This window comes from Phasianus colchicus, chromosome 29 (genome assembly GCF_987193195.1).
Source record: "Phasianus colchicus chromosome 29, bPhaCol1.hap1.1, whole genome shotgun sequence".
Taxonomy (NCBI): domain Eukaryota; kingdom Metazoa; phylum Chordata; class Aves; order Galliformes; family Phasianidae; genus Phasianus; species Phasianus colchicus.
This window is the reverse complement of record NC_143464.1, coordinates 3137060-3162907: the sequence shown is the minus strand read 5'-3', so window position 1 is coordinate 3162907 and position 25848 is coordinate 3137060. Positions and strand designations below refer to the sequence as shown.

General features: G+C 49.4%; 1 protein-coding gene across 1 annotated transcript; it reads left to right on the top strand.

Moving 5' to 3' along the window:
• Nucleotides 1-5905: 5905 nt before the first annotated feature.
• On the top strand, nucleotides 5906-22690 carry LOC149914647 (olfactory receptor 14A16-like). The gene is made up of 5 exons (XM_090126473.1): nucleotides 5906-6793; nucleotides 7761-7811; nucleotides 9932-9992; nucleotides 21988-22051; nucleotides 22615-22690. Exons 1-5 carry the CDS (start codon nucleotides 5906-5908, stop codon nucleotides 22688-22690), a joined length of 1140 nt encoding a protein of 379 aa, XP_089982599.1.
• Nucleotides 22691-25848: the final 3158 nt, after the last annotated feature.

The window sequence follows — 25848 nt, the reverse complement described above, 5'->3', positions numbered from 1 at the left end:
GAGTTGTAATACAGATTTTAACGGAATCAAACTGTCTTACATGGTTTATATATTAGTTTCCTAAGTGTAATTTATTGAATGTTTTATTCTGTGTTTTGTATATTGTAATGTTTTTCACTTAAATGTCATTATCCACATCAATTACTACTCAGTTTGTTCCTATGCATTATAGCCCAGACACAATGTACATAAGGAAGCAAGCTCTCTGTGAATCTTGACAAAACAAAGGCCATGCAATGACTTTTTCTGTCTTACTTCCTGTGAGACATGTCTGGAGCTGCTGGGGTCAGCTGTTCTCAGCACCCCATAATCCAGCACGAAGCATGCAGCTGTTAATCAAACTGTGGAGTGACTGCAGCCTGCAATAGCTGACGGGCCATCCCTTGGCGCCTGGCTGGGGTCTGTGCTTTCAGGCTCACATCTGTCAGTGCCTCTGACAGGCCAGCAGCAGCACCTGGTTTGCACGCTGGTTGTCAGATCCCATCTTCATCAGTTCCTTGGAGACCATGCATAGTAAAATATCTTGGATATGGGTTTTCATCTCAGAGGCTTAAACTTTTCCCTGAAGTCTCCCTTCAGTCTTCTTTCCATTTGCCACACAGAGGTGGGCACTGCCTCCACGATGCCCTAGGGTAGCAGAATCACACATGAGAGCCAGGGAAAGGTTCCCCAGGACTCTCAGGAGACATTCTGGAGTATGAATTTGTAGGTAGGAAGTGCAACTGTGGGGTAGCACAGAGCTGCTGGGCAGGTGGTGCAGGTCCTCCTGCAGAGCTCTGTGTCCTTCTCCTTCCTGAGTCAGGTGCCACTTCCATCTCAGGAATGGAACAGACAACAGAGATGAGACAGAAGCTTTTCCATGAAAAGGCTCAGTGTTGCATTGAGACAGAATTCAGTGGTGTGGTGGCAGTGTTGTTGCTGACAAGAACATTACCAAGTAATGGACTGCACAGATTCCCACACTTACTCTCCCACTCATGCTAAAACCAAGCTGTCATGGTTTTGGTTTTTGCTTATTTGATTTTCAATATTCCACATCAAAACATCATGTACTGGAATTAAAGTGTTAATGCTCTAATTCTACGTACCTATCCCTATACATTACGGAAGTCATGGGATCTGACCCTTCCGGGGGGGGCGGTCTCTTACTGCCTGGCAGTGGGTGCTGGAGGTGCTTTCCTAGCCGTTCCAAGCTTTTTCAGGTTTGACTCGGTCTCGGGAACTCTCTCTCATATCTTGTTTGACTTATTAGTCTCAATTCCAATTAGATTGTATTATATTGTATTATTTTGCATTCCGATATCATAGTTAGTAAAATAAGTTTACCTCCATAGATTGTTGCCGCTGTTTCTTTCCTTTTCCCCCTTCCTTCCCATTTTGTGGGCCCAGGTGGGGGGTGGGGAGGGCAGGGGCCTACTGCCCCCTGTCACGGGCATAAACTGATCCAGTTGATTCCGTGACAAGAACTTATTAGGGGGCATCCTGGATCAATATAACTCACAAAGTACTGCTTAAACATCTTGTTTAAGCCCAACTATAAATAAATACTCAAGAGTACAAAGTCAGAAGGAACAGTAAAGTTTCCTGCAGTATTAATGGGCCCCACTGAGGGCCATGGACAAGCAAGCTTCCCCAGGGACTTGTTAGAGCAGATAATTGGAAGCCATGATTGCAGGCAGACCAAGGCACTGGGATGGTGGCTGTGATGCTGAGCAAAGCCTCCTTTGTCTTCTGAAGCAGAAAGGCCAAGGCCTGATCCCCAGAGCCTTGGCAGGGAGATCGTGTCCCTCGTGCTGGCTCAGGGCCCTTCCTGGGGCAGTGGGATGGAGGTTTGTCTGATGTCAAATGAAAGACTGTAGGACAGCAGCTGCCAGACTCTGCATGGGGTGCAAGGATGCCGTGAGGCCCAAGTCCCATGTGGGCAGTGTGTCTCATGCCAGGATGTGGGATGTGAGAGGGGCTCAGTCTGAACAAGCAGTCAATCGCAATGACACTTTGAGCTTCAGATCTCTCAGTTCTGGAGCCCTCCTTTGGACAGTCCCCAGTTGTTTTATGTCCTTTTTGTTCTGCAGTACCCAGAAGTGCACCCAGTGCTCCAGGTGAAGGTGCAGCAGTGCAGAGCAGAACGGGACAATTCCTTCCCTCACCCAGCTGGCGCTGCCATGCTCAATGCACCCAGAGGACAGCTGGCCTTCCTGGCTGCCTGGGCACACTGCTGACTCATGTTTGATTTGATGATGACCAGGACCCCCAATCCCTTTCATTGGGACTGCTCTCCAGTATCCCATTTCCCAGTCAGTGTGTATGTCCAGGGTTGCACCTACCCAGGTGCAGAATCAGGCACTTGTTCTTGTTACACTTCATGTGGTTGTGCCTATCCAGTTCTCTAACTTCAGCACAGCTCTCTGTAAGTCCTCTCCACCCTCAATGGAGGAAACATTTCCACCGAATTTGGTGTCATCAGCAAACTGGCTCAAACATCTTCTAGTCCTACATGCAAGTCATTCACAAAAACATTGAAGAAAAGCGGCCTTCAAATGGAGCCCTGGGAAACCCTGCTAGTGACCATCCACCAGCCTGATCGAACTCCACTTAATGTGATCATTTGGGCAGGATCCATTGGCCAACTGCTCACTGCTCACCCAGCAGTTTTTTCTGTCTAGACCTATGCAGTTTGTCCAGAAGAATTATCTAAGAAAGAATATCAAAAGCTCCACTGAAATCGTCAAGGATAACATCAGCTGTTTTACCTTGGTCAACCAGATGTGTGATTTTGTCATAAAAGGACACTAAGTTTAACAGGAACTTCCACTCATGAAATTGTGTGGGCTGTGACCAGTGACAGAATTATTCTACTGAGGTGTTTCCCAGTAAATACCAGCATCTTTTTTTGCATAATTATACCAGGCATAGAAATGAGACCGACAGCTCTGTAATGGCCTAGATAATCTTTCTTGTTCTTATTTAAAACTGGAACAACGATTGACATCTTCCTGTCAACTGGGTACTTGCATGACCCTAGACTTCATCTGATGCCTCTCAAATGAGAGCCCAGAGCAAACTAATAAGGTGTCGTCAGTGAAAGAATGTAGATGTGTCATATAGCTTTGTAACACCTTGAACTCCAGAGGATGCCACAAATTCTATGAGAAAGAGTATCAAAAGCTCCACTGAAAGCAGCTGGCTTCCCTTGGTCAACCAGATGGGTGAGCACTTCACAAAAGGACGTTAAGTTAAACAGGACCTTCCCCTCACTAGCAAGCATTGCCTGTGACCAATGACAGAATTCTTCTTAATTCATCCTCTTCAGGTGTTTTTCAATAACTCCCAGCATTATTTTCTCCATAACTTTATCACACTGAGAGACAGTGAGACAGACAGGTCCATAATTGCTGGGGTCTTCTTTCTTACTTTTCTTTAAAACTGGAACAATGTTTGCCAGCTTCCTGTCAACTGGGAACTGGCATAACCCCAGACTTCTTCTGATGCCATTCAAGTGAGAGCCCAGAGCAAACTAATAAGGTGTCATCAGTGAAAGACTGAAGATGTGTCATAGCTTTGTAATGCCTTGAACTCCAGACTATGCCACAGATGGAGCAGAGAGGAAGGTCTGGCTCTTGTGTTCTGAGCTCATCCATTTGGGCAGCAGAATGACACGACATGCTCCATGGGGACAGGTGCAAAAGGCACAGTGGGTGCCCCAAGCACAGGGCTGTGGTGGCATTTAGGATGGCCAAGAATACTTCCCTTCTGGCCCTCAGCTGATGCTCAGGAAGGAGCTGTCTGTCTCACAGATTTTCCACCACAGTTTACAAGCACGAGCACACAGCTAGGATCACCCCAGGCACCTTGGTCATCCCTGAGTGTGTGTGTGTGAGCAGTGCAGTCCCTGTTGAATACAGAGCACGGATTCAGATGAGGGGCTCACACACAGACACCTCACTGTGCACACCTGAACTCAGCTAAGGGAACTCGCAGCTCCCATGGTTCTGTGAGGAACCGATCCCATTTCAGCCCCAGGTTTTCTATCAGCTGATGAGTTGCCTAATTTTAGGCTTAGGCTGTGATGGTCTGATATTAACAGGACAAAGGGCAAGGACATTAAATAAAAAACTGGAGATTTAGTTTATCTGTTAGGGAGAAATTTTCTGCTCAGAATATATGGCACAGGTTGCCCATAGAAGTTTTGTGTCCCATCCCTGGAAGCATTCAAGGTCAGGATTGATGCAATCCTGGGCAGCTTGATCTTGTGATTGACAGCCCTTGCCCATGGTTGGGGGCTGGGAACTAGGTGATCTTTCAAGTCCCCTCCAACCTAAGCAATTCTGTGATTCTGTAATGTTATTACAGAATCTGCACTTACAGATCATGAATGGAGGATTTCCAGATTTGGCATTTGCTTCTCCCTTGGTCAAACTTCTTTTAGTACAAATAACGGTGCTTCTGGAAAACAGTGGACATCCTGATTAACTGAGCTGACTTTGAAATACGTTCTGCAGTGATGACCCTGCTGCCTTGCAGGAGCTGTCAGCTCAGGAGAAACATGGATATCTCCATGGAGAGAATGAAATCACATCCTCGGCTGCTGAGCTGTGCTGGACTCCTGGGACACAGGGAGCTTATAGAAGTGGCAGCACTGCAGAGAGACAGCTGTGCCCAGGAGCAGCTCCTGTGCCCCATGCAGCAGGTCTGTGGGCATGATCTGCAAGAGACAGGGAGAGGAAAGAAGGAAGAGAACTAACAGGCAGTGTGGCACGTTGGGCTGTGAGCTCATGGAAGAAGAATTGCTCACAGCCATTGACAAGGTAAGTTTCTCATTGCAGGCAATGTATCAGTTTTTATTGCTGGAATCACTAAATTTGGGGCATCCCATTTCAGGATGTAAACACTCAGTGTTTCTTTATCCATCAACTCCAGCTGAGGGCTTCTGTGCTGCAGCATCAGAGCACAGCCCTGAGGGCTGCGTGTCCCAGGACGGCTGCAGGCTGTGCAGCCGGGGCTGCAGCCGGGTGCCCAGGGCTGTCCTGCAGAGCAGGTCCCTGCTGAGCCCCAGGGGCTGTGTGCCGAGCCAGGGACTCTGCCTCCTGCCAGGCTCAGCACTCAGCACTCAGCACTCAGCACTCAGCACTCAGCACTCAGCACTCAGCACTCAGCCTGCCCGGGGAGCTGCCCAGGACGCTGCAGAAAGATGTGGGGGGGGAAGGAGGCCCCCGGCAGGGCAGGGCAGGGCAGGGGCCTTCTGCTGCCACAGCTGCTGCCTGGGGCTGGGGGATCGCAGATACACTGCACCCCAGAGTGTTTCTAAGAGCACTTTGCGAGTGGAGTGACAAGGCAGGGATTTTTCATTTCTTGTTCTTAGGGACGAGGAAAAAGTCGTAGGCAGAAATCTAAAAGGAACTGTGAAATATGAACACATCTCTGAGAATCCTGAACTGCACGTTTCTCAGTCTGCTGTTATGCAAACAATCTCCTAAAGTGCTTTCAAACTCTCGTCTTCCAAAGGACAGCACCAGCTGAAATTGTCATTGTTTCCCACAGAGATGAATAATGCACTTATCCTGCAGACAGGCAGCTTTCTCTAACAGAAGTTTAAGGGCACAGAGGTAGGGATGGGCACTCCAAGAGCAGACAGGATAAAGATATGAGACAAGGAAATTGCTCAAAGATGGAAAATATCCAGGAGGCTGAAATATGATTAGGAAACGAGAGGAAAATTAGAGCTCCCTAAGCTTCTCCTTCTTAAGGGATGGTGAAGCTCATGAAAATAAATTCAAGTTAAAGAGCTAAATGAACATTTTCCATAGAGAAAGAAAATACTTTTATAGCGTCTGTGTCTGTGTGAATGATCTTGACTCACCATTACTTTTCTGCACTCTGCACAGGACTCCATGCCCAGGAACTGCAGATGCCCAACAGCAGCTCCATCAGCGAGTTCCTCCTGCTGGCGTTGGCAGACACGCGGCAGCTGCAGCTCCTGCACTTCTGGCTCTTGCTGGGCATCTACCTGGCTGCCCTCCTGGGCAACGGCCTCATCAGCACAGCCGTAGCCTGCCACCACCGCCTGCACACCCCCATGTACTTCTTCCTCCTCAACCTCGCCCTCCTCGACCTGGGCTGCATCTCCACCACTCTCCCCAAAGCCATGGCCAATGCCCTCTGGGACACCAGGCACATCTCCTATGCAGGATGTGTTGCCCAGACATTTCTGTTTGTCTTTCTGATATCGGCAGAGTATTTCATTCTCACCATCATGTCCTATGACCGCTACGTTGCCATCTGCAAGCCCCTGCACTACGGGACCTTGATGGACAGCAGAGCTTGTGCCACCATGGCAGCAGCTGCCTGGGGCACTGGGGTTCTCTATTCCCTGCTGCACACTGCCAATACATTTTCCCTGCCTCTCTGCCAAGGCAATGCCATCAATCAGTTCTTCTGTGAAATTGCCCAGATCCTCAAGCTCTCCTGCCCTGGTTCTTACCTCAGAGAAGTTGGGCTTATCATATTTAGTGCCTTAATCTTTCTTGCTTGTTTTGTTTTCGTTGTGCTGTCCTATGTGCAGATCTTCAGGGCCGTGCTGAGGATGCCCTCTGAGCAGGGATGGCACAAAGCCTTCTCTACGTGCCTCCCTCACCTGGCCGTGGTCTCCCTCTTTGTCAGCACTGTCACATTCGCCTACCTGAAACCCCCATCACTTTCTTCCCCATTTCTGGACCTGGTGCTGGCACTGTTATACACAGTGGTACCTCCTGTAGTGAACCCCCTCATCTACAGCATGAGGAACCGGGAGCTCAAGGTTGTCCTCAAGAAACTATTTCTATGTATGTTTTTTCAGCATTAATTATATCTTCATCATCTTCACATGATTACCACAAACTCAAGAAAAGCTGGGAATGGCATCATGTAATATTTCTTTTTTTTTTTTTTTTTTTTTTTTTTTTTTTTTTCCGCTGTTAATTGTTAAAATTCTTGCAATAGTTTTTACTCCACTTAAATAATATTATTAATTTATATTTCCCATGTGCATTTTTTTTTTCTTACTCCTGAAATCTTTACTATTCTTCAAGCACTTGGCTGTTTGAGTAGATTAAAAAAAATAATAATAAAAATAAAATGTAGATTATCATCTGTATCTCAGAGAGCAGCCCTGCACACAGAGGGCTGCAGGAACCAAGAGCCCAATGCCACACGTTGCAGCAGCCCTGGTGTCTGTGGGGCTGCCCCTCACCGCCCGCTGGGCGCTCCCTCTCTGCTGCCTTGGAGTTGTGCTGCTGCTTCCCTGGAGCCACGGCCATGGGCAGCAGCAGGACGTGCTCTTTTCAGTGCTGCTCTCTTTGCACCACCTTTGCACGCTGTTCTCCTTTCTCCTTGCACTTGTGTCAGCCCTCAGGTCCTGCAGACCAACAAAAAACACTTTGCCTGCGGTGTGCCTGCAGATAATTGTAGTGCACATATTAGCATTAAAGCTGATGACTGTACCTGGACACTGAGTGTGTTTCACTGTTATCTAACCAGGAGCTGTGAATCTGGGCACCTCTCCCTGCCTTCGTGTGTGGGGTGTGACATGTTCCCTTATGACAATCCTCAAGGCAGGGGCAGAAGGATGGATGCCTCTCCCAAAGCTGGACTCAGCAATTCACTCACAGGGCTGCTCTCTGTAAAGACCCATTGCTTTGATGGGATTCTCCATTGGGACTGAGGGGACAGTTTCACAGTCCCACGGTAACCTGAGAGGCATGAACGTCTGACCTTTTTGCTTGCAGGGTGTCACAGAGCTATTTCAATCAATCTGTGCCCGTGACAGGGGGCATCAGGTGCGTAGGCCCCCTGGACCCAAAATGGGAAGGAAAAAGAAGAAGGGTAGGGATATGGGAGCTGGGCTCCAAAAACAGAACAGCTGCAACAATCTATGGAGGAAAACTTAATTTTACTCAATATGGTATCAGAATGCAAGATAACACAAAATAATACAATCTAATTGAAATTGAGGGGAATAAATCAAATAAAATAAGAGAGTCTCTGAAATTGAACATTCCATTTTGAACTGAAGGCGCATGGCTGGGGAGCACCACAACACTGCCAGGCAGCGGGAGAGGGAGAGATCCCGTGACTTCCTCCCATGACTTATCTTCCTCTCTGAATGCGCAGTCCCCTGGGAAATGCAGTTCTTCTTCTCTTCTGAGAACCAAATATCCAGAAAGTTGTCAGTCCACGGAACTGGAGCATTAACTCTTTAATTACCTGTGCTTTACATGATGTTATGATGTGGAATACTGATAACATGAGTAATAAAATCATGACATTCCACCCCTTACTCTACATCACTACATCATGCTTAATATATCTACATATATACAAAAAGAATAATTAAAATGCATTACACACACATGTCTATATACTTATATACACATGGAATTACTGACTGCATTCCCCAACATCAAATTCCCTTCTGGTACACATTGAACATCCCCATCTTTCTCCATCACCCACCAGGTGGACCCTGGTCTCTGTGCAAAATCAGTTCCACAGAGGAGAGGTTTGCCCTTTCCAGAGGCTGGAAGGACCCAAACTCTTTTCCCAACATGCACTGTACATGTACTACAGGGACTTTATCTCCCTCTACAGCATGTAGGAATCTGGATTGGGTAGGACCATCACGATTGATAGATCCTCTGGTATTGACCACCCAGGTGTCTTCTGCCAAATGCTTCTCCCACTGCTTAATTGTTCTGACACTCATTACTTTCAGCACAGTTTTTAACAACCCATTGTATTGTTCAGTTTAACCAGAGGCTGGTGCATGGTAGGGAATATGATAAATCCACTCAATGCCATGATCTTTGGCCCAAGTATTTCCAAGAGAATTTTTGAAATGAGTCCCTTTATCTGACTCAATTCTTTCTGGGGTGCACTGTTGCCACAGGACTTGTTTCTCAAGACCAATAAGGTGTTTTGGGCGGTAGCATGGGGTACTGCATATGTTTCAAGCCACCCAGTGGTTGCCTCCACCATGGTGAGCACATATCACTTACCACTGGTGATCGTGGCAAGGTGATAGAATCAACCTGCCATGCCTCCCCATATTTATACTTTTGCCATCGCCCTTCCCCCCAGAGAGGTTTCATCCTCTTGGCTTGTTTAATTGTGGCACATGTATCACAGTCATGGATAACCTGTGCAATAGCATCCATAGTTAAGTCCACCCCTCGGTCTCTAGCCCACTTATGTGTTGCATCTCTCTCCCTTAATGGCCCGAGGTCTCATGGGCTCACCGAGCTAGAAATAATTCACCCTTGTTTTCTGCCAGTCCAGGTCTATCTGAGCCACCTCAGTTCTGGCAGCTCGGTCTACCAGATGGTTTTTTTGCTGTTCATGTGCCCGACTCTTGGGCACATGTGCATCCACATGGTGCACCTTTGCAACCATATTCTTTATTTGAGCAGCAATATCTTTGCACAGTTCAGCAGTCCAAATAGGTTTACCCCTCCACTGCCAGTTATTTTGTTCCCACTGCTGTAATCACCCCCATAAGGCATTTGCCATCATCCATGACTTGCAGATGACACCAAGGTGGCAGGAAGTGTTGATCTGCCTGGGGGTTGCATGGCCCTACAGAGGGATCTGACAGGCTGAAGCCAATGGGATGAAATAGAATAAGGCCAAATGCCAGGTCCTGGGCTTTGACCACAGCAACCCCAGGCAACCCTACAGGTGTGGGGCAAAGGGGCTGGAAGACTGCATAGAGTAAGTGGACCTGGGGGTACTGGTCGATGCTCGTAGGAACACGAGCCAGCAGTGTGCCCAGGTGGCCAAGAAGGTCAATGGCATCTTGGCTTGCATCAGAAAAAGCATTGCTAGCAGGAGTAGGGAAGTCATGGTCCCTCTGTACTCTGCACTGGTGAGGCTGTAACTTCAGTGCTGCATTCACTTTTAGGCTCCTCACTGCAAGGAGGACATTGAGGCCTGGAGCAAGTCCACAGAAGGTAACAAGGCTGGTAAGGGGTCTGGAGCACAAGTGTTAAGAGGAGCAGCTGAGGGAGCTGGGATTGTTTGTATGGAGAAGAGGAGGCTCAGAGAAGACCTTATTGCTCACTGTAACTACCTGAAGGGAGGTTGCAGTGAGCTGGGGGTCAGCCTCTTCTCTCACGTGACAGTAATAGGACAAGAGGGAATGGCCTCAAGTTGCTCCAAGGGAGATTCAGGCTGGACTTTAGGAAATACTACATTACCAAAAGGCTGGTCAGGCCCTAGAATGGGCAGCCCAGGGAGATGGTGGAGTCACCGACCTTGGAGGTGTGTAAGGAATGTGAAAACATGGTGTTGAGGGACATGGATGAGTGAGAACTGTTGGTGATGGGTGGATGGTTGGACTGGATGATCTCAAAGGTCTTTTCCAACCTTGGTGATTCTAGGATTCTATGATCTCCAGACCCCTGGTCATCAAACTGGTCGAGGGGGCTCACCCTAACCAACATCAGGCAGTACTGCTTTGTCTGCAGATTATCACCTGCCTCATCTCTTCAACTACAGTCGTGTCTCTCAGGGAAGTCAGATGCAGCCCCACTCTCCTCTCCAGATTCTCTGATTAAATCAGAAGCAAACCATTACGCTATGATGAGCAAACCATGCTATCTCCCACTATGATGTCAGAATCTTTCTTTCCCACTGTTCCCTTCCCTGCGCGTGAAGCAGCAATCTGCTGATCGTCAGAGGGCTTATTTTGCCATCAGAAGGTGTCTGTGGTCATCTGAAGGCTTTGTTGGTTGTCAGAGTGTTCCATTGATTGTCAGAGGTGTTCATAAACCATCAGAAGGCCTCATTAATCAAGAGCGGGTGTCACTGGTCATCAGAGGGCTTCACTGATCATGAGGATATTTGAGGAGTCCATGGGTGGGGATATGCAGACCTTGTTTTATGTGGCAGGGTAGGGGATAGGGGGACTGAGGGAAGAGGAATGAAGCAGACCCAAAGGAGGGACAGGTAGCTGCAATAAACGAGGGGGCTAAAGGAGAGTGATGTGATCGCACTGTGGCCATACAGAGGTAGAGCAAAGGGTGAAGAGTTTGGAGGAGGATCTGGGAGAAAACAGAGGCAGGGTATTGAGGCTGCATGGCAGCATGAGGAGCTCCAACCTTCAGGACTTTGGAGCAGATGATGAGAGAGTGGGGAAGCCCACAGGGGTGTAGGTCACTGTGTGCATGGCATGGAGCTGGGGACCCCTCCCAGCACTTCAGGGTGGCCACTGCCGGGCAGGACCAGGTCCAAGCAGTCCCTGCTGAGCATGAGAACAAGGACACAGACACAGAGTGTAGCTTTGCTGAGGGATTTATTGATCATCAGAGGGTGTCATTAATCATCAGGGTCTTCATTGGTCATCAGAGGGCAACCTTGGTCATCAGAGGTCAGCGCTGGTCATCAGAGAATGTCAAAGGCCATCAGAGGTGAGGAGAATCCTTGTCCCTGCAGGGTTTGTTCCCAAGGTCTTAGGGCAGGAGAAGAAGGGCTGGCAGCAGCCAACAGGCCCAGGGCAGGATGTGGGTCCCCTTGGGACAGCAGCCACAGCTCCTGTCCCACCTGCACGCTGACCCTTGGCTATCCATAGGGCAGCCTGAGCTTGCCCCTTCCAAATCCCCTCCTCTGCACTGCCCCATAGAGTGCAAGGGAAGGTATGGAGGTGACAGTGCCCAGGTCCCCCTGGAGCAGGCCAGGGACAGTCCCCTCCATACCATCCATCCCCAGCCCCTGATCCCTGGTCCTTAGGGCTACGGGACACCCAAGGTCCCCAAGTGCCCTGTGGGGTTGCAGGTGTCCCCGTGCTGCTCACCTAGACACGCAGATCCAGGACCGCGCGTTTCTCACGTGGGGGATTCTCCTCTGCTCTGCTGAGCACGACCTGGGGAGAAAGGAGGTATAGGGACACACTGAGGGACAATGGGAAACGCTGGAATACACTGGGAACACCAAGGAAAAAGGGACACACTGAGAGGCCCTGAAGGCGCAGGGATCCATTGTGGGCACTAGAACACCTAGTCCAAAGCAAGGTCCTGTAGTCTGCTCAGCCCCAACTGCCCTCCATTGCCTCCTTCCCCTGCCCATTGATTGCCCACCGCGGGAGGGAGCCAAACATTGGCCTTGGGGCCCAGGGGTGTCTCCAAGACCCAGGAAAAGAGAGAGGACAGCAACACATCGCACCCCCGTTCTTATCCTAGGGTCACCTCTCAACTTACAGGTCCAGGAATGTCAACGAGGACAGGTGGTGGTTCCTGGGGAAGAAGAGCCAAGGGGCAGCCATGAGGGAACTGTGAGATTGGGTGTCCCCACCCAAGCCCCCAGTTTGGCCCTAGGGCTGCCCCCACGCTTCTGGCTGCCAAGTTCTGTGTGCACTTCTGCCCATGGAGAAACACAGGGTTGGGGTAGGACATAGGGACAGGACAGGAGCTTGGGGGGTTCAAGCAAGGGGAATAGGGATGACAAAGAGATGAGACTTGGGAGTACCAAATGAAGAGGAACGAGGATCTCAAAGAGAGGTGAATGGGGGAAAATGAAAGAGAGGGGACTGGGGACCTAAACAGATGAGAATTGGGATGCCAAAGGAAGGAGATTTGTTGGTGCCAAAAGGATGGGATATGGGGACCCAAAGAGAGGGCATTTGGAGCTCCAAAGAGAAGGCATTTGGGGACCCAATGAAAAGGGGAGTAGAGTGCAAATGGAAGGAATTTGGATGTTCCAAGTTGAGGGGTGGCCTCTGCCAGGCAGGGGCAGACTCCACCTGTCCCTGCGGAGCTCCCTGCAGGGCAACCCTTGGACACAATCTGTGTGGCTGCCCGGGCACTCACCACAACAACTTCCGGTGCTTGCACAAGTGGCTGTGGGGAGAGGAGTAGGAGAGGGAGTGAGAGAGACCTTGGCATCAGGGAACCCCATGGCCAATCCCCTCCAGCCCCAGCCCACATCCCCCATGGATGCTTCACCTGAGCTTCCACTGTGCAGCACAGGGCAGCGAGGAGCATCACGAGGCTGAGCGCAGCTGCCTTCATCTTCCTCTGTGCTCTGGGAGCTGGGTGAGGCTGCAGGAAGCAAGGGCTGCATTTATCCTCCCACTGTCCCTCCCACAACCCCCAAGTGCCCCTGGGTTTGGCAGGCTCCGTTGGCACAGACTGACCTGGCATGCAGCCATCCCCTTTCCCAGCCCCAGGGCACAGGAGGCAACCAGGGATCAGAGGAAGAACATTGAGTGCTGGGATCCCCATGGCATTGAGCCCAAAGCTCCCAGATACCAGCACCTAGCACACCCCAGCCTTTCTGTCCCCAGGACCACCGTCCCCATATCAAGGCTTTGTCCAAGGATTCATCCCTGACTTCTCTTGAGTCCTGTGATGCAAGTTGTTGGGCTGATAGTTTGGGGAACTGGGGATATAGCATTTGGGGGAGGTGAGAGGGCAACTGGGATGTGGGCAGTGAGGAAATTAGGGAGATATTTGGAAAGCAAGGAGACATAGGGATATGGGGACACAAAGATATGGGAGCATCATGGAGATATGGGGGCATCATGGGAACATAAGAATATCATGACAATATGGGGAAATCATGAAGATATGGGGATATGGGGACATGCAGCCAAATGGGAGCTGGTTGGTGACAGGGACCTGGAAGTCTGTGGGGACAGGTGGGTGATGGGGACACATAAGCACAGGGAGGCTGGCAGTGTCCACTCAGTGTCTTTCTGGTCATGCAGGAGGTCAGGAGTGAATAACAGGCCTGGGCTATGGCAGACACGTTTCCTCCTTACCAAACCTGAAGACCATGACTTTTAGAATCATGGAATCTCAGAATCACGGAATACCTGAACCACAGAAGTCACAGACTCATAGAATCAATGAGTCATGGAAGCACAGAACCACAGAATCACAGTACCATAGAATTATCGAATCATGGAATCATTTAGGAGGGCCGAGACCCCTAAGGTCACGTCAGGAGATGTGTCATGTATTTTCTGCTCTCTTAAATAGCCAGCCTCAGAAGTCCCCACGTTTCATCCAGAAATCTGTGCCGCATGTCTGACATGGCAGTAGTGCTGCCTCTGTCCATGAGGACAGATTGTCATGAGGACACCCAGGCAGGGAATCCAAGGCTGGGGGTGAAAATTGGCATTAAGTTCTGAAGTCACTGGGCTGTGTGCCTCAGCTTCAGCAGAACAAAGGTGTCCTATGGGCTTTGTGTCATCATGATACAGCCTCCTGTCAGGGCTGTAAGTGAAGCTTGTTTTATCCAGATGAAAGGAAGGAAATAATAGAGCACTGATAAATGGCTTAGAACTGCAAACAGCTCAAGGATTTGTCAAGGAAAGATGATAAGCCAATGTGAAGTGCTCCATCCGACAGAACAGCCAGCTGGTCACAGCTTCACGGGGCATTTCCCATAAATAAGAGAGCTGTTTGTGTGTCCTCTCTGAAAACAGCAGTTCAGTGTTTGCTTTGGAAATTGCCCAGAGAGCAGCCAGCTGGAAGAGCTTCCTTTGGGCTGATTCTGCTCTGCACAATCTTTGTCAGAGCTTAGCAGTGCTGCCTTATTCACTATATTTAAATACAGCGTGGCATTATTCCTGCTCTGGAGTTCTTTTGGAAAGAACCAATGAACTGCCCGTGCTGCCATCACTGAGGAATATTGACCGAGGTGAGGAACGGGCTGTTTTTGTGATAAACACAAAGCAGGTGGATGACACTTGATCGCAATTTCACGTGAAAGGTTCTCCTCAGGAAAACCCCTTGGCTGGTTTGAGGACATCTACAAAGAAATACTCAGGCTTTTGTAACAGCACAACACTGAACAAGTAAAAAGTGATGAGGTCTGAGTTCTCAGGCTGTGATCTCCCCCTGCAGTGATCTCCCCATCATGGCATCATGGCATCATTGAGGTTAGAAATGACCTCTCAGGTCATCCAACTGTTAACTCAGCACCATCAAATCCACCGCTAAACCCATAGCTGTGACCTGTCACCAGATCTGTGCTGTGTCACCCTGCTGGGCCCTGAGCCTGTGCTGCTGGGGAGCAGGTGAGGGACTTCCATGGCATGGCACGTCCTGGGTTGGGCTCGATGACCTCATCTTCTCCAACCTCGATGATTCTGAGAGTCTAGGACATTCACATTCTAGCATGCTAGGATTCTAGGTTTCTACATTTATAGGATTCTGTGTTTCTAGGATTTGACGCTTCTGGAATTCTAGAGTTGTAGGAGTGTAGGAATTTAAGCACGTAGGATTCTTGTCTGTAGGATTCTAAATTTCTACTTTTCTTAGGTTTGCAGGATGGTAGGATTATAGCTTTCTTAGATTTCTAGATTTCTATGAAGTAGGATTCCAGGTTTCCAGGATTAAAGAATTATAGTGTTCTATGTTTCCAGGATTTAGGTTTTTTGTATGCTAGGTAGGTTTCTAAGATTCCATGATGCGAGGATTCTAGATTTCTTCAGTTTATAGAATTCTAGGTTTCTAGGATTTATAGGATTACAGGATTCTAGGTTCAAGGCTTTCAGGTCTCTAGAACTGTAATTTTCTAAGGTTTCTCTAGTATTCCAGGATTCTGGTTTTCTAGGGTTGCAGGATGGGCTCTCACGACGACACACTGATGGAAGGGGGTTAAATTTTACCTGCTGCCTAAGGCTCACTAAAGCCTTTTGCAAACCACAACAGGAAAAATAAGCTCTAATCTAATTTTACCCATTGTTTAAGGCTCACCACAGCAAGATCAAGTCTCCATAGATAACCATAGTTAGTCAGCATGGGTTCATGGAGGGCTCTGGTGAGGCTGCACCTTGAGTACTGGGTTCAGTTTTGGGCCCCTCGCTGCAAGAAAGACATTGAGGCTCTGGAGCAGGTTCAAAGAAGGGCGACAAAGCTGGTGAGGGGTCTGGAGCACAGGCCTGATGAGGAGAGGCTGAAGGAGCTGGGATTGTTCAGTCTGGAGAAGAGGAGGCTCAGGGGAGACATTATTGCTCTCTATAACTACCTGAAGGGAAGTTGTAGTGAGCTGGGCTAAGGCCTCTTCTCTCGTGTAACTGGTGAATGGACTAGAGGGAATGGCTTCAAGCAGTGCCAGGGGAGATTTAGGCCTGACGTTAGGAAATAGTACTATTCTGAAATAGTGGTCAGGCACTGGAATGGGCTGCCCAGGGAGGTGGTGGAGTCACCAACCCTGGAGGTGTTCAAGGAACGTTTGGATGTTGTGTTGAGAGACACGGTTTGGTGAGAACTGTTGGTGATAGATGATGGTTGGACTGGATGATCTAGAAGGTCTTATCCAACCTTGGTAATTCTGTGATTCTGTGGTTCCTCTCTTTGCCATTTCCATTCGCTCTGACCTGCTCTGCCATCCCCAGGAAGAGCTCAGTGCACTCTCACAGAGGGCAGTCGTCCTTCCTTGTCTCCTCACCCATCCACTGTAAAGACTCTGTATCCCCCTTGTGCTGCAGTCCAGTTGTGGAAGCCATATAATTGTGTCTCTGTGGTCCAAACAAGAGCTCAAGCCTGAAACTGCACAAAAATTTCCGGCTCATCATATTTGTGTGTTTTCAACAGTGCAAAACACATGCCAATTGGGAAACATCATTAGATTTAGCATGGCTGAGGAGCGCATCTATGGTATTTGTGTTCAGAAGGTGGCACACAGGCATCGGACCCATTGTGAGGCTTGGAGTTGTCCAAGCAGCACAGACACTCTGAGGGCATGGCTTTCCTAAAGGCTCTGTGCTGCATTTGCAGCTGCATGTGAGTGTGCAGGACAGCCCAGGACACTGCCATGACTTCTGAGGCCAGTCACATGAGAGCCCATAGAAAACTGAGGTTTCATCGGACGAAGAACAAAGATGTGTGTCAGCTCTGTAGTGCCTTGAGCTCCAGAACAGGCAGCAGATGGAGAACAGAGATGATCTGCCTCTTCTTTTGAGAGCTCATCCCTTTTGCCAGCTGCATAACTGCATGCTCCATGGAGACAAGTGAAAAAGGCACACTCAGGTGCCCTAAACAAAGGGGTCTGTTGTCGTACAAGATGGCCAAGTATATCTCCATCCCCTCTCTGGCTCTCAGCTGATGCTCAGGAAGGAGGTGTCTGTCTCAGGGATTTCCCACACTCTTTAGAAGCACTAGCACACATCCAGGAGCACCCCAAGCACCTTGGTCATCACCCAGGGTCTGTGTGTGAGCAACTGACTCCCCGCTGAAGGACCAAGGACTCGGAGCAGGAGCTCACATGCAGGCAACTCCTTGTGCATGCCTGAACTCAACCAGAGGAATCTCAGATCCTGTTGGTCCGTGGGGAGCAGAATCCCATTTCCATTGCTGGGTTTCCATGTAGGGATGAGGTGCTTGCACTGCCTCAGCTGTATCACTGCCCTGCCCAGGTTTAGTCCACCCCTCCCTGTCCTGCTCTGTGTGCCCTTTTTGTTTTAGCAATCACACTCTGGTAGGACTAAGTATGTCTGGAGTTAGTCACTGTCCACTGGACGTTTGGTGGTTAATTTAAAGTACAGTACAAAGATTTCAAAGTACAGTCATGGTGCTGTTGTCTTTCAGGAGCTGTTGGCCATGGAGACCCAGGGACATCTCAGGGGAGATCAGTGGGTTGGATAGAAATCGCATCATCTGCTGCTGAGCTGTGCTGGGCTCCTGGGACAGAGGGAGCTCCTACAAGTCGTCAGTGCTGCAGTGAAAGAGCTGTGCCCAGGAGTAGCTCCTGTGCAGCACACAGCAGGACTGGGAGCATGATCTGCAGGTGACAGAGAGAAGAAGGAGGAGAGCTTGCAGCCTGCATGGCATCTGAACAGGCTGAGAGTCCACTGGAGGAGCATTTCTCACAGCCCTTGACAAGGTAAGTCTCTCATTGCAGGCAGTGCAGTGGCTTTTATTGCAAGGATCACTACATTTGGGACATTCCATTGCAGATGAGGCAGCTGAGACTGTTTCATTATCAGTGAAAAAGACCCACTCTAGTTGAGGGCTTCCGTGCTGCAGCATCAGAGCACAGCCCTGAGGGCTGCGTGTCTCAGGACGGCTGCAGGCTGTGCAGCCGGGGCTGCAGCCGGGTGCCCAGGGCTGTCCTGCCCCAGGGGCTGTGTGCCGGGCCAGGGACTCTGCCGCCTGCCAGGCTCAGCACTCAGCACTCAGCACTCAGCACTCAGCACTCAGCCTGCCCTGGGAGCTGCCCAGGACGCTGCAGGGAGATGTGTGGGGGGAAGCAGGGCAGGGCAGGGCAGGGGCCTTCTGCTGCCACAGCTGCTCCCTGGTGCAGGGGCTTAGTACTCCAGGGCACTTCTGAGGGCACTTTGCAAGAGGGAGAATAAGGCAGTTGTTATGCTTCAGGGTGGGCTTTCCTGAGCCTGTGCTTATCCAGCAGCTCTATGTGTCTCAATGGGTCTCTATGGGATTTCTATGGGTTCCTATGGATCTCTATGTGTCTCTGTGGGTTCCTGTGAGTCTCTATGGGTCTCTATGGGTCCCTAGGGATCTCTATGGGTCTGTGTGGGTCTGTAAGGCTCTCTATGGTTGCTTCTCCCAAAGCTGGTCTCAGCAATTCACTCACAGGGCTGCTCTCTGTAAAGACCCATTGCTTTGATGGGATTCTTCGTGGATTGAGGGGACAGTTTCACAGTTCCAGGGTAACCTGAGAGGCGTGAACTTCTGACCTTTTGGCTTGCAGGGTGTCATAGAGCTGCCTAGATCAATCTGTGACTGTGACAGGGGGCAGAAGGCCTGTAGGCCACCCGGACCCAAAATGGGAAGGGAAAAGAAGAAGGGTAGGGATGTGGGAGCTGGGCCCAAAAACAGAACAGCTGCAACAATCTAAGGAGGAAGATTTTTACTTTCACTAAATATGATATCAGAATGGAAGGTAACACAATATATAATACAATCTAATTGAAATTGAGTGGGATAAATCAAATAAAATAAGAGAGTCTCTGAAATTGAACATTCCACTTTGAACTGAAGGCGCATGGCTGGGGAGCACCACAACACTGCCAGGCAGCGAGAGAGGGAGAGATCCCGTGACTTCCTCCCATGACTTATCTTCCTCTCTGAATGCACAGTCCCCTGGGAAATGCAGTTCTTCTTCTCTTCTGAGAACCAGGTATCCAGAAAGTTGTCAGTCCACAGAACTGGAGCATTAACTCTTTAATTACCTGTGCTTTACATGATGTTATGATGTAGAATACTGATAACATGAATCATAAAACCATGACATTCCACCTCTTACTCTACATCACTACATCATGCTTAATATATCTACTTATATACAAAAAGAAAAATTAAAATGCATTACACACAGGTCTATATACTTATATACACATGGAATTACTGACTGCATTCCGAACATTAAATTCCCTTCTGGTACACATTGAACATCCCCATCTTTCTCCATCACCCACCAGGTGGACCCTGGTCTCTGTGCAAAATCAGTTCCACAGAGGAGAGGTTTGCCCTTTCCAGAGGCTGGAAGAACCCAAACTCCTTTCCCACCATGCACTTTACATGTACTACAGGGACGTTATCTCCCTCTACAGCATGTAGGAATCTGGATTGGGCAGGACCATCACGATTGATAGATCCTCTGGTATTGACCAACCAGGTGTCTTCTGCCAAATGCTTCTCCCAGTGCTTAATTGTTCCGCCACCCATTGCTTTCAGCATAGTTTTTAACAACCCATTGTAGAGTTCAATTTTACCAGAGGCTGGTGCATGGTAGGGAATATGGTAAATCCACTCAATGCCATGATCTTTGGCCCAAGTGTTTACAAGAGAATTTTTGAAATGAGTCCCATTATCTGACTCAATACTTTCTGGGGGGCCATGTCGCCACAGGACTTGTTTCTCAAGACCAATATGGTGTTTTGGGCGGTAGCATGGGGTACTGCATATGTTTCAAGCCACCCAGTGGTCGCCTCCACCATGGTAAGCACATATCACTTACCATTGCGAATCAACCTTGCCACAGCTCCCCATGTTTATACTTTTGCCATCGCTCTTCCTCCCAGAGAGTTTTTATCCTCTTGGCTTGTTTAATTGTGGCACATGTTTCACAGTCATGAATAACCTGTGCAATAGCATCCATAGTTAAGTCCACCCCTCGGACTCCAGCCCTCTCATATGTTGGATCCCTTCCTTGGTGGCCCGAGGTCTCACGGGCTTTCTGAGCTAGAAATAATTCACCCTTGTTTTCTGCCAGTCCAGGTCTTTTTGAGCCATCTCAATTTTGGCAGCTCAATCTACCTGATGGTTTTTTTGTTGTTCTTCAAGTAGCCCAACTCTTGGGCACATGAGCATCTACATGGTGCACCTTCACGACCACATCCTTTATTTGGGCAATATGTCTTTGCCCAAGCAATGTCTTTGCACACTTCAGCAGCCCAAGTAGGTTTAGCCCTCTGTTGCCAGTTACGTAGGAATGGAATGTTGTTTCTGCATTAGATATTTAAAAGGAGAAATCGATCTGAAGAAGTAGAGCACAGTGTATTTGTATTTTGTAACTTGTCCTTAGAAATAGCTGATGTGAAAAAGTAGAAATACCATCTATGTATTTAGAAATATAGTTGCTGAATTGTGTGATTAATTCTTGCTTGCAAAACTGCCATAGTTTTTAAATGTTCCAAATAGAGTAGGTACAGTATTATGGACTAGAAAGCATATAGTAGGGCTGTTCTGTTTGGATAAGAGACCCTCAGCAAAAGAAAAACAGACTTAACAAACATCAAAAAAGCCAGGGCCTCCATGCAAGGCTGGATTGCCTTGCTCTGTGGGTAGGTTGAGATGCAACAGCAGGCATCGTGATACTCCCCCTTATCCTCTTTCCAAGCTTATCTCTATGCAAGGACGAGCAGATGTCCAGAAACAATGACCGAGTGTTGAATGAGCAAATGTGAGAAGTTAATTAATTAGCAATATATGCTTAGTTGGCAACAATTGATGTTTAGCCAGTATCCGTATGTTTACTTGAGCATTGGGAAGATTGTGAAGCCGAAGCACTCAGCCAATTTGCAACCAGGGGAGAAAGAGGTAAGCGTCAAGTAATATAAGGCATAAAAGATGTAACGCTGTTTTCTGTGTGCTCTCATGGTTGCAGAAGATCTATGGGGCAGGATAGAGATCTCTGCTTTATCAGAGATACTGTCCTGATAAATTATTCGGGTATTTCCAGCAGTTATTTTGTTCCCATCGCAGTAACCACCCCCACAAGGCATTTGTCATCATCACAGAATCACAGAATCACCGAGGTTGGAAAAGACCTACAAGATCATCCAGTCCAAGAATCCACCCATCACCAATAGTTCTCACTAGACCATTTCCCTCAACACAAAATCCAAACGTTCCTTGAACATCCATGGCTTGCAGATGACACCAAGTTGGCAGGAAGCGTCGATCTGCCTGGTGGTTGCATGGCCCTACAGAGGGATCTGACAGGCTGAAGCCAATGGGATGAGGTTCAACAAGACCAAATGCTGGATCCTGGGCTTTGGCCACAGCAACGCCAGGCAATGCTTCAGGTGTGGGGCAGAGGGGCTGGAAGACTGTAGAGGAAATGGACCTGGGGGTATTCATTGATGCTCATAGGACCTGGGGGTATTCATTGATGCTCATAGGAACGAGCCAGCAGTGTGACCAGATCCGAGTGGTCCTGCTGAGCATGAGAACAAGGACACAGACACAGAGTGTAGCTTTGCTGAGGGATTTATTGATCATCAGAGGGTGTCATTAATCATCAGGGTCTTCATTGGTCATCAGAGGGCAACCTTGGTCATCAGAGGGCAGCGCTGGTCATCAGAGGATGTCAGAGGGCATCAGAGGCGAGGAGAATCCTTGTCCCTGCAGGGTTTGTCCCCAAGAACTTTGGGCAAGAGAAGAAGGGCTGGCAGCAGCCAACAGGCCCAGGGCAGGATGTGGGTCCCCTTGGGACAGCAGCCACAGCTCCTGTCCCACCTGCACGCTGACCCTTGCCTATCCATAGGGCAGCCTGAGCTTGCCTCTTCAAAATCCCCTCCTCTGCACTGCCCCATAGAGTGCAAGGGAAGGTATGGAGGTGACAGTGCCCAGGTCCCCCTGGAGCAGGCCAGAGACAGTCCCCTCCATACCATCCATCCCCAGCCCCTGATCCCTGGTCCTCAGGGCTACGGGACACCCAAGGTCCCCAAGTGCCCTGTGGGGTTGCAGGTGTCCCCGTGCTGCTCACCTAGACATGCAGATCCAGGACCGCGCGTTTCTCACGTGGGGGATTCTCCTCTGCTCTGCTGAGCACGACCTGGGGAGAAAGGAGGTATAGGGATACACCGAGGGACAATGGGAAATGCTGGACCACACTGGGAACACCAAGGAAAATGGGACACACTGAGAGGCCTGGACGGCACAGGGACTCATTGTGGGCACTAGAACACCATGGCCAAGGCAAGGTCCTGTAGTCTGCTCAGCCCCAACTGCCCTCCATTGCCTCCTTCCCCTGCCCATTGATCTCCCACCGCAGGAGGGAGCCAAACAGAGGCCTTGGGGCCCAGGGGTGTCTCCAAGTCCCAGGAAAACAGAGAAGACAGCAACACATCGCACCCCCGTTCTTATCCCAGGGTCACCTCTCAACTTACAGGACCAGGAATGTCAACGACGACAGGTGGTGGTTCCTGGGGAAGAAGAGCCAAGGGACAGCCATGAGGGAACTGTGAGATTGGGTGTCCCCACCCAAGCCCCCTGTTTGGCCCTAGGGCTGCCCCCACGCTTGTGGCTGCCAAGTTCTGTCTGCACTTCTGCCCATGGAGAAACCCAGGGTTGGGGTAGGACATAGGGACAGGACAGGAGCTTGGGGGGCCCAAAGCAAGGGGAATAGGGATGACAAAGAGATGAGACTTGGGAGTACCAAATGAAGAGGAACGAGGATCTCAAAGAGAGGTGAATGGGGGAAAATGAAAGAGAGGGGACTGGGGACCTAAACAGATGAGAATTGGGATGCCAAAGGAAGGAGATTTGTTGGTGCCAAAAGGATGGGATAGGGGGACCCAAAGAGAGGGCATTTGGAGCTCCAAAGAGAAGGCATTTGGGGACCCAAAGAAAAGGGGACTAGAGTGCAAATGGAAGGAATTTGGATGTTCCAAGTTGAGGGGTGGCCTCTGCCAGGCAGGGGCAGACTCCACCTGTCCCTGCGGAGCTCCCTGCAGGGCAACCCTTGGACACAATCTGTGTGGCTGCCCGGGCACTCACCACAACAACTTCCGGTGCTTGCACAAGTGGCTGTGGGGAGAGGAGTAGGAGAGGGAGTGAGAGAGACCTTGGCATCAGGGACCCCCATGGCCAATCCCCTCCAGCCTCAGCCCACATCCCCCATGGATGCTTCACCTGAGCTTCCACTGTGCAGCACAGGGCAGCGAGGAGCATCACGAGGCTGAGCGCAGCTGCCTTCATCTTCCTCTGTGCTCTGGGAGCTGGGTGAGGCTGCAGGAAGCAAGGGCTGCATTTATCCTCCCACTGTCCCTCCCACAACCCCCAAGTGCCCCTGGGTTTGGCAGGCTCCGTTGGCACAGACTGACCTGGCATGCAGCCATCCCCTGCCCCAGCCCCGGGGCACAGGAGGCAACCAGGGATCAGAGGAAGAACATTGAGTGCTGGGATCCCCATGGCATTGAGCCCAAAGCTCCCAGATACCAGCACCTAGCACACCCCAGCCTTTCTGTCCCCAGGACCACCGTCCCCATATCAAGGCTTTGTCCAAGGATTCATCCCTGACTTCTCTTGAGTCCTGTGATGCAAGTTGTTGGGCTGATAGTTTGGGGAACTGGGGATATAGCATTTGGGGGAGGTGAGAGGGCAACTGGGATGTGGGCAGTGAGGAAATTAGGGAGATATTTGGAAAGCAAGGAGACATAGGGATATGGGGACACAAAGATATGGGAGCATCATGGAGATATGGGGGCATCATGGGAACATAAGAATATCATGACAATATGGGGAAATCATGAAGATATGGGGATATGGGGACATGCGGCCAAATGGGAGCTGGTTGGTGACAGGGACCTGGAAGTCTGTGGGGACAGGTGGGTGATGGGGACACATAAGCACAGGGAGGCTGGCAGTGTCCACTCAGTGCCTTTGTGGTCATGCAGGAGGTCAGGAGTGAATAACAGGCCTGGGCTATGGCAGACACGTTTCCTCCTTACCAAACCTAAAGACCATGACTTTTAGAATCATGGAATCTCAGAATCAGGGAATACCTGAACCACAGAAGTCACAGACTCATAGAATCAATGAGTCATGGAAGCACAGAACCACAGAATCACAGTACCATAGAATTATCAAATCATGGAATCATTTAGGAGGGCCGAGACCCCTAAGGTCACGTCAGGAGATGTGTCATGTATTTTCTGCTCTCTTAAATAGCCAGCCTCACAAGTCCCCACGTTTCATCCAGAAATCTGTGCCGCGTGTCTGACATGGCAGTAGTGCTGCCTCTGTCCATGAGGACAGATTGTCATGAGGACACACAGGCAGGGAATCCAAGGCTGGGGGTGAAAATTGGCATTAAGTTCTGAAGTCACTGGGCTGTGTGCCTCAGCTTCAGCAGAACAAAGGTGTCCTATGGGCTTTGTGTCATCATGATACAGCCTCCTGTCATGGCTGTAAGTGAAGCTTGTTTTATCCAGATGAAAGGAAGGAAATAATAGAGCACTGATAAATGGCTTAGAACTGCAAACAGCTCAAGGATTTGTCAAGGAAAGATGATAAGCCAATGTGAAGTGCTCCATCCGACAGAATAGCCAGCTGGTCACAGCTTCACGGGGCATTTCCCATAAATAAGAGAGCTGTTGTGGGTCCTCTCTGAAAACAGCAGTTCAGTGTTTGCTTTGGAAATTGCCCAGAGAGCAGCCAGCTGGAAGAGCTTCCTTTGGGCTGATTCTGCTCTGCACAATCTTTGTCAGAGCTTAGCAGTGCTGCCTTATTCACTATATTTAAATACAGCGTGGCATTATTCCTGCTCTGGAGTTCTTTTGGAAAGAACCAATGAACTGCCCGTGCTGTCATCACTGAGGAATATTGACTGAGGTGAGGAATGGGCTGTTTTTGTGATAAACACAAAGCAGGTGGATGACACTTGATCGCAATTTCACGTGAAAGGTTCTCCTCAGGAAAACCCCTTGGCTGGTTTGAGGACATCTACAAAGAAATACTCAGGCTTTTGTAACAGCACAACACTGAACAAGTAAAATGTATGAGGTCTGAGTTCTCAGGCTGTGATCTCCCCCTGCAGTGATCTCCCCATCATGGCATCATGGCATCATTGAGGTTAGAAATGACCTCTCCGGTCATCCAACTGTTAACTCAGCACCATCAAGTCCACGGCTAAACCCATAGCTGTGACCTGTCACCAGATCTGTGCTGTGTCACCCTGCTGGGCCCTGAGCCTGTGCTGCTGGGGAGCAGGTGAGGGACTTCCATGGCATGGCACGTCCTGGGTTGGGCTCAATGACCTCATCTTCTCCAACCTCGATGATTCTGAGAGTCTAGGACATTCACATTCTAGCATGCTAGGATTCTAGGTTTCTACATTTATAGGATTCTGTGTTTCTAGGATTTGACGCTTCTGGAATTCTAGAGTTGTAGGAGTGTAGGAATTTAAGCACGTAGGATTCTTGTCTGTAGGATTCTAAATTTCTACTTCTCTTAGGTTTGCAGGATGGTAGGATTATAGCTTTCTTAGATTTCTAGATTTCTATGAAGTAGGGTTCCAGGTTTCCAGGATTAAAGAATTATAGGGTTCTATGTTTCCAGGATTTAGGTTTTTTGTATGCTAGGTAGGTTTCTAAGATTCCATGATGCGAGGATTCTACATTTC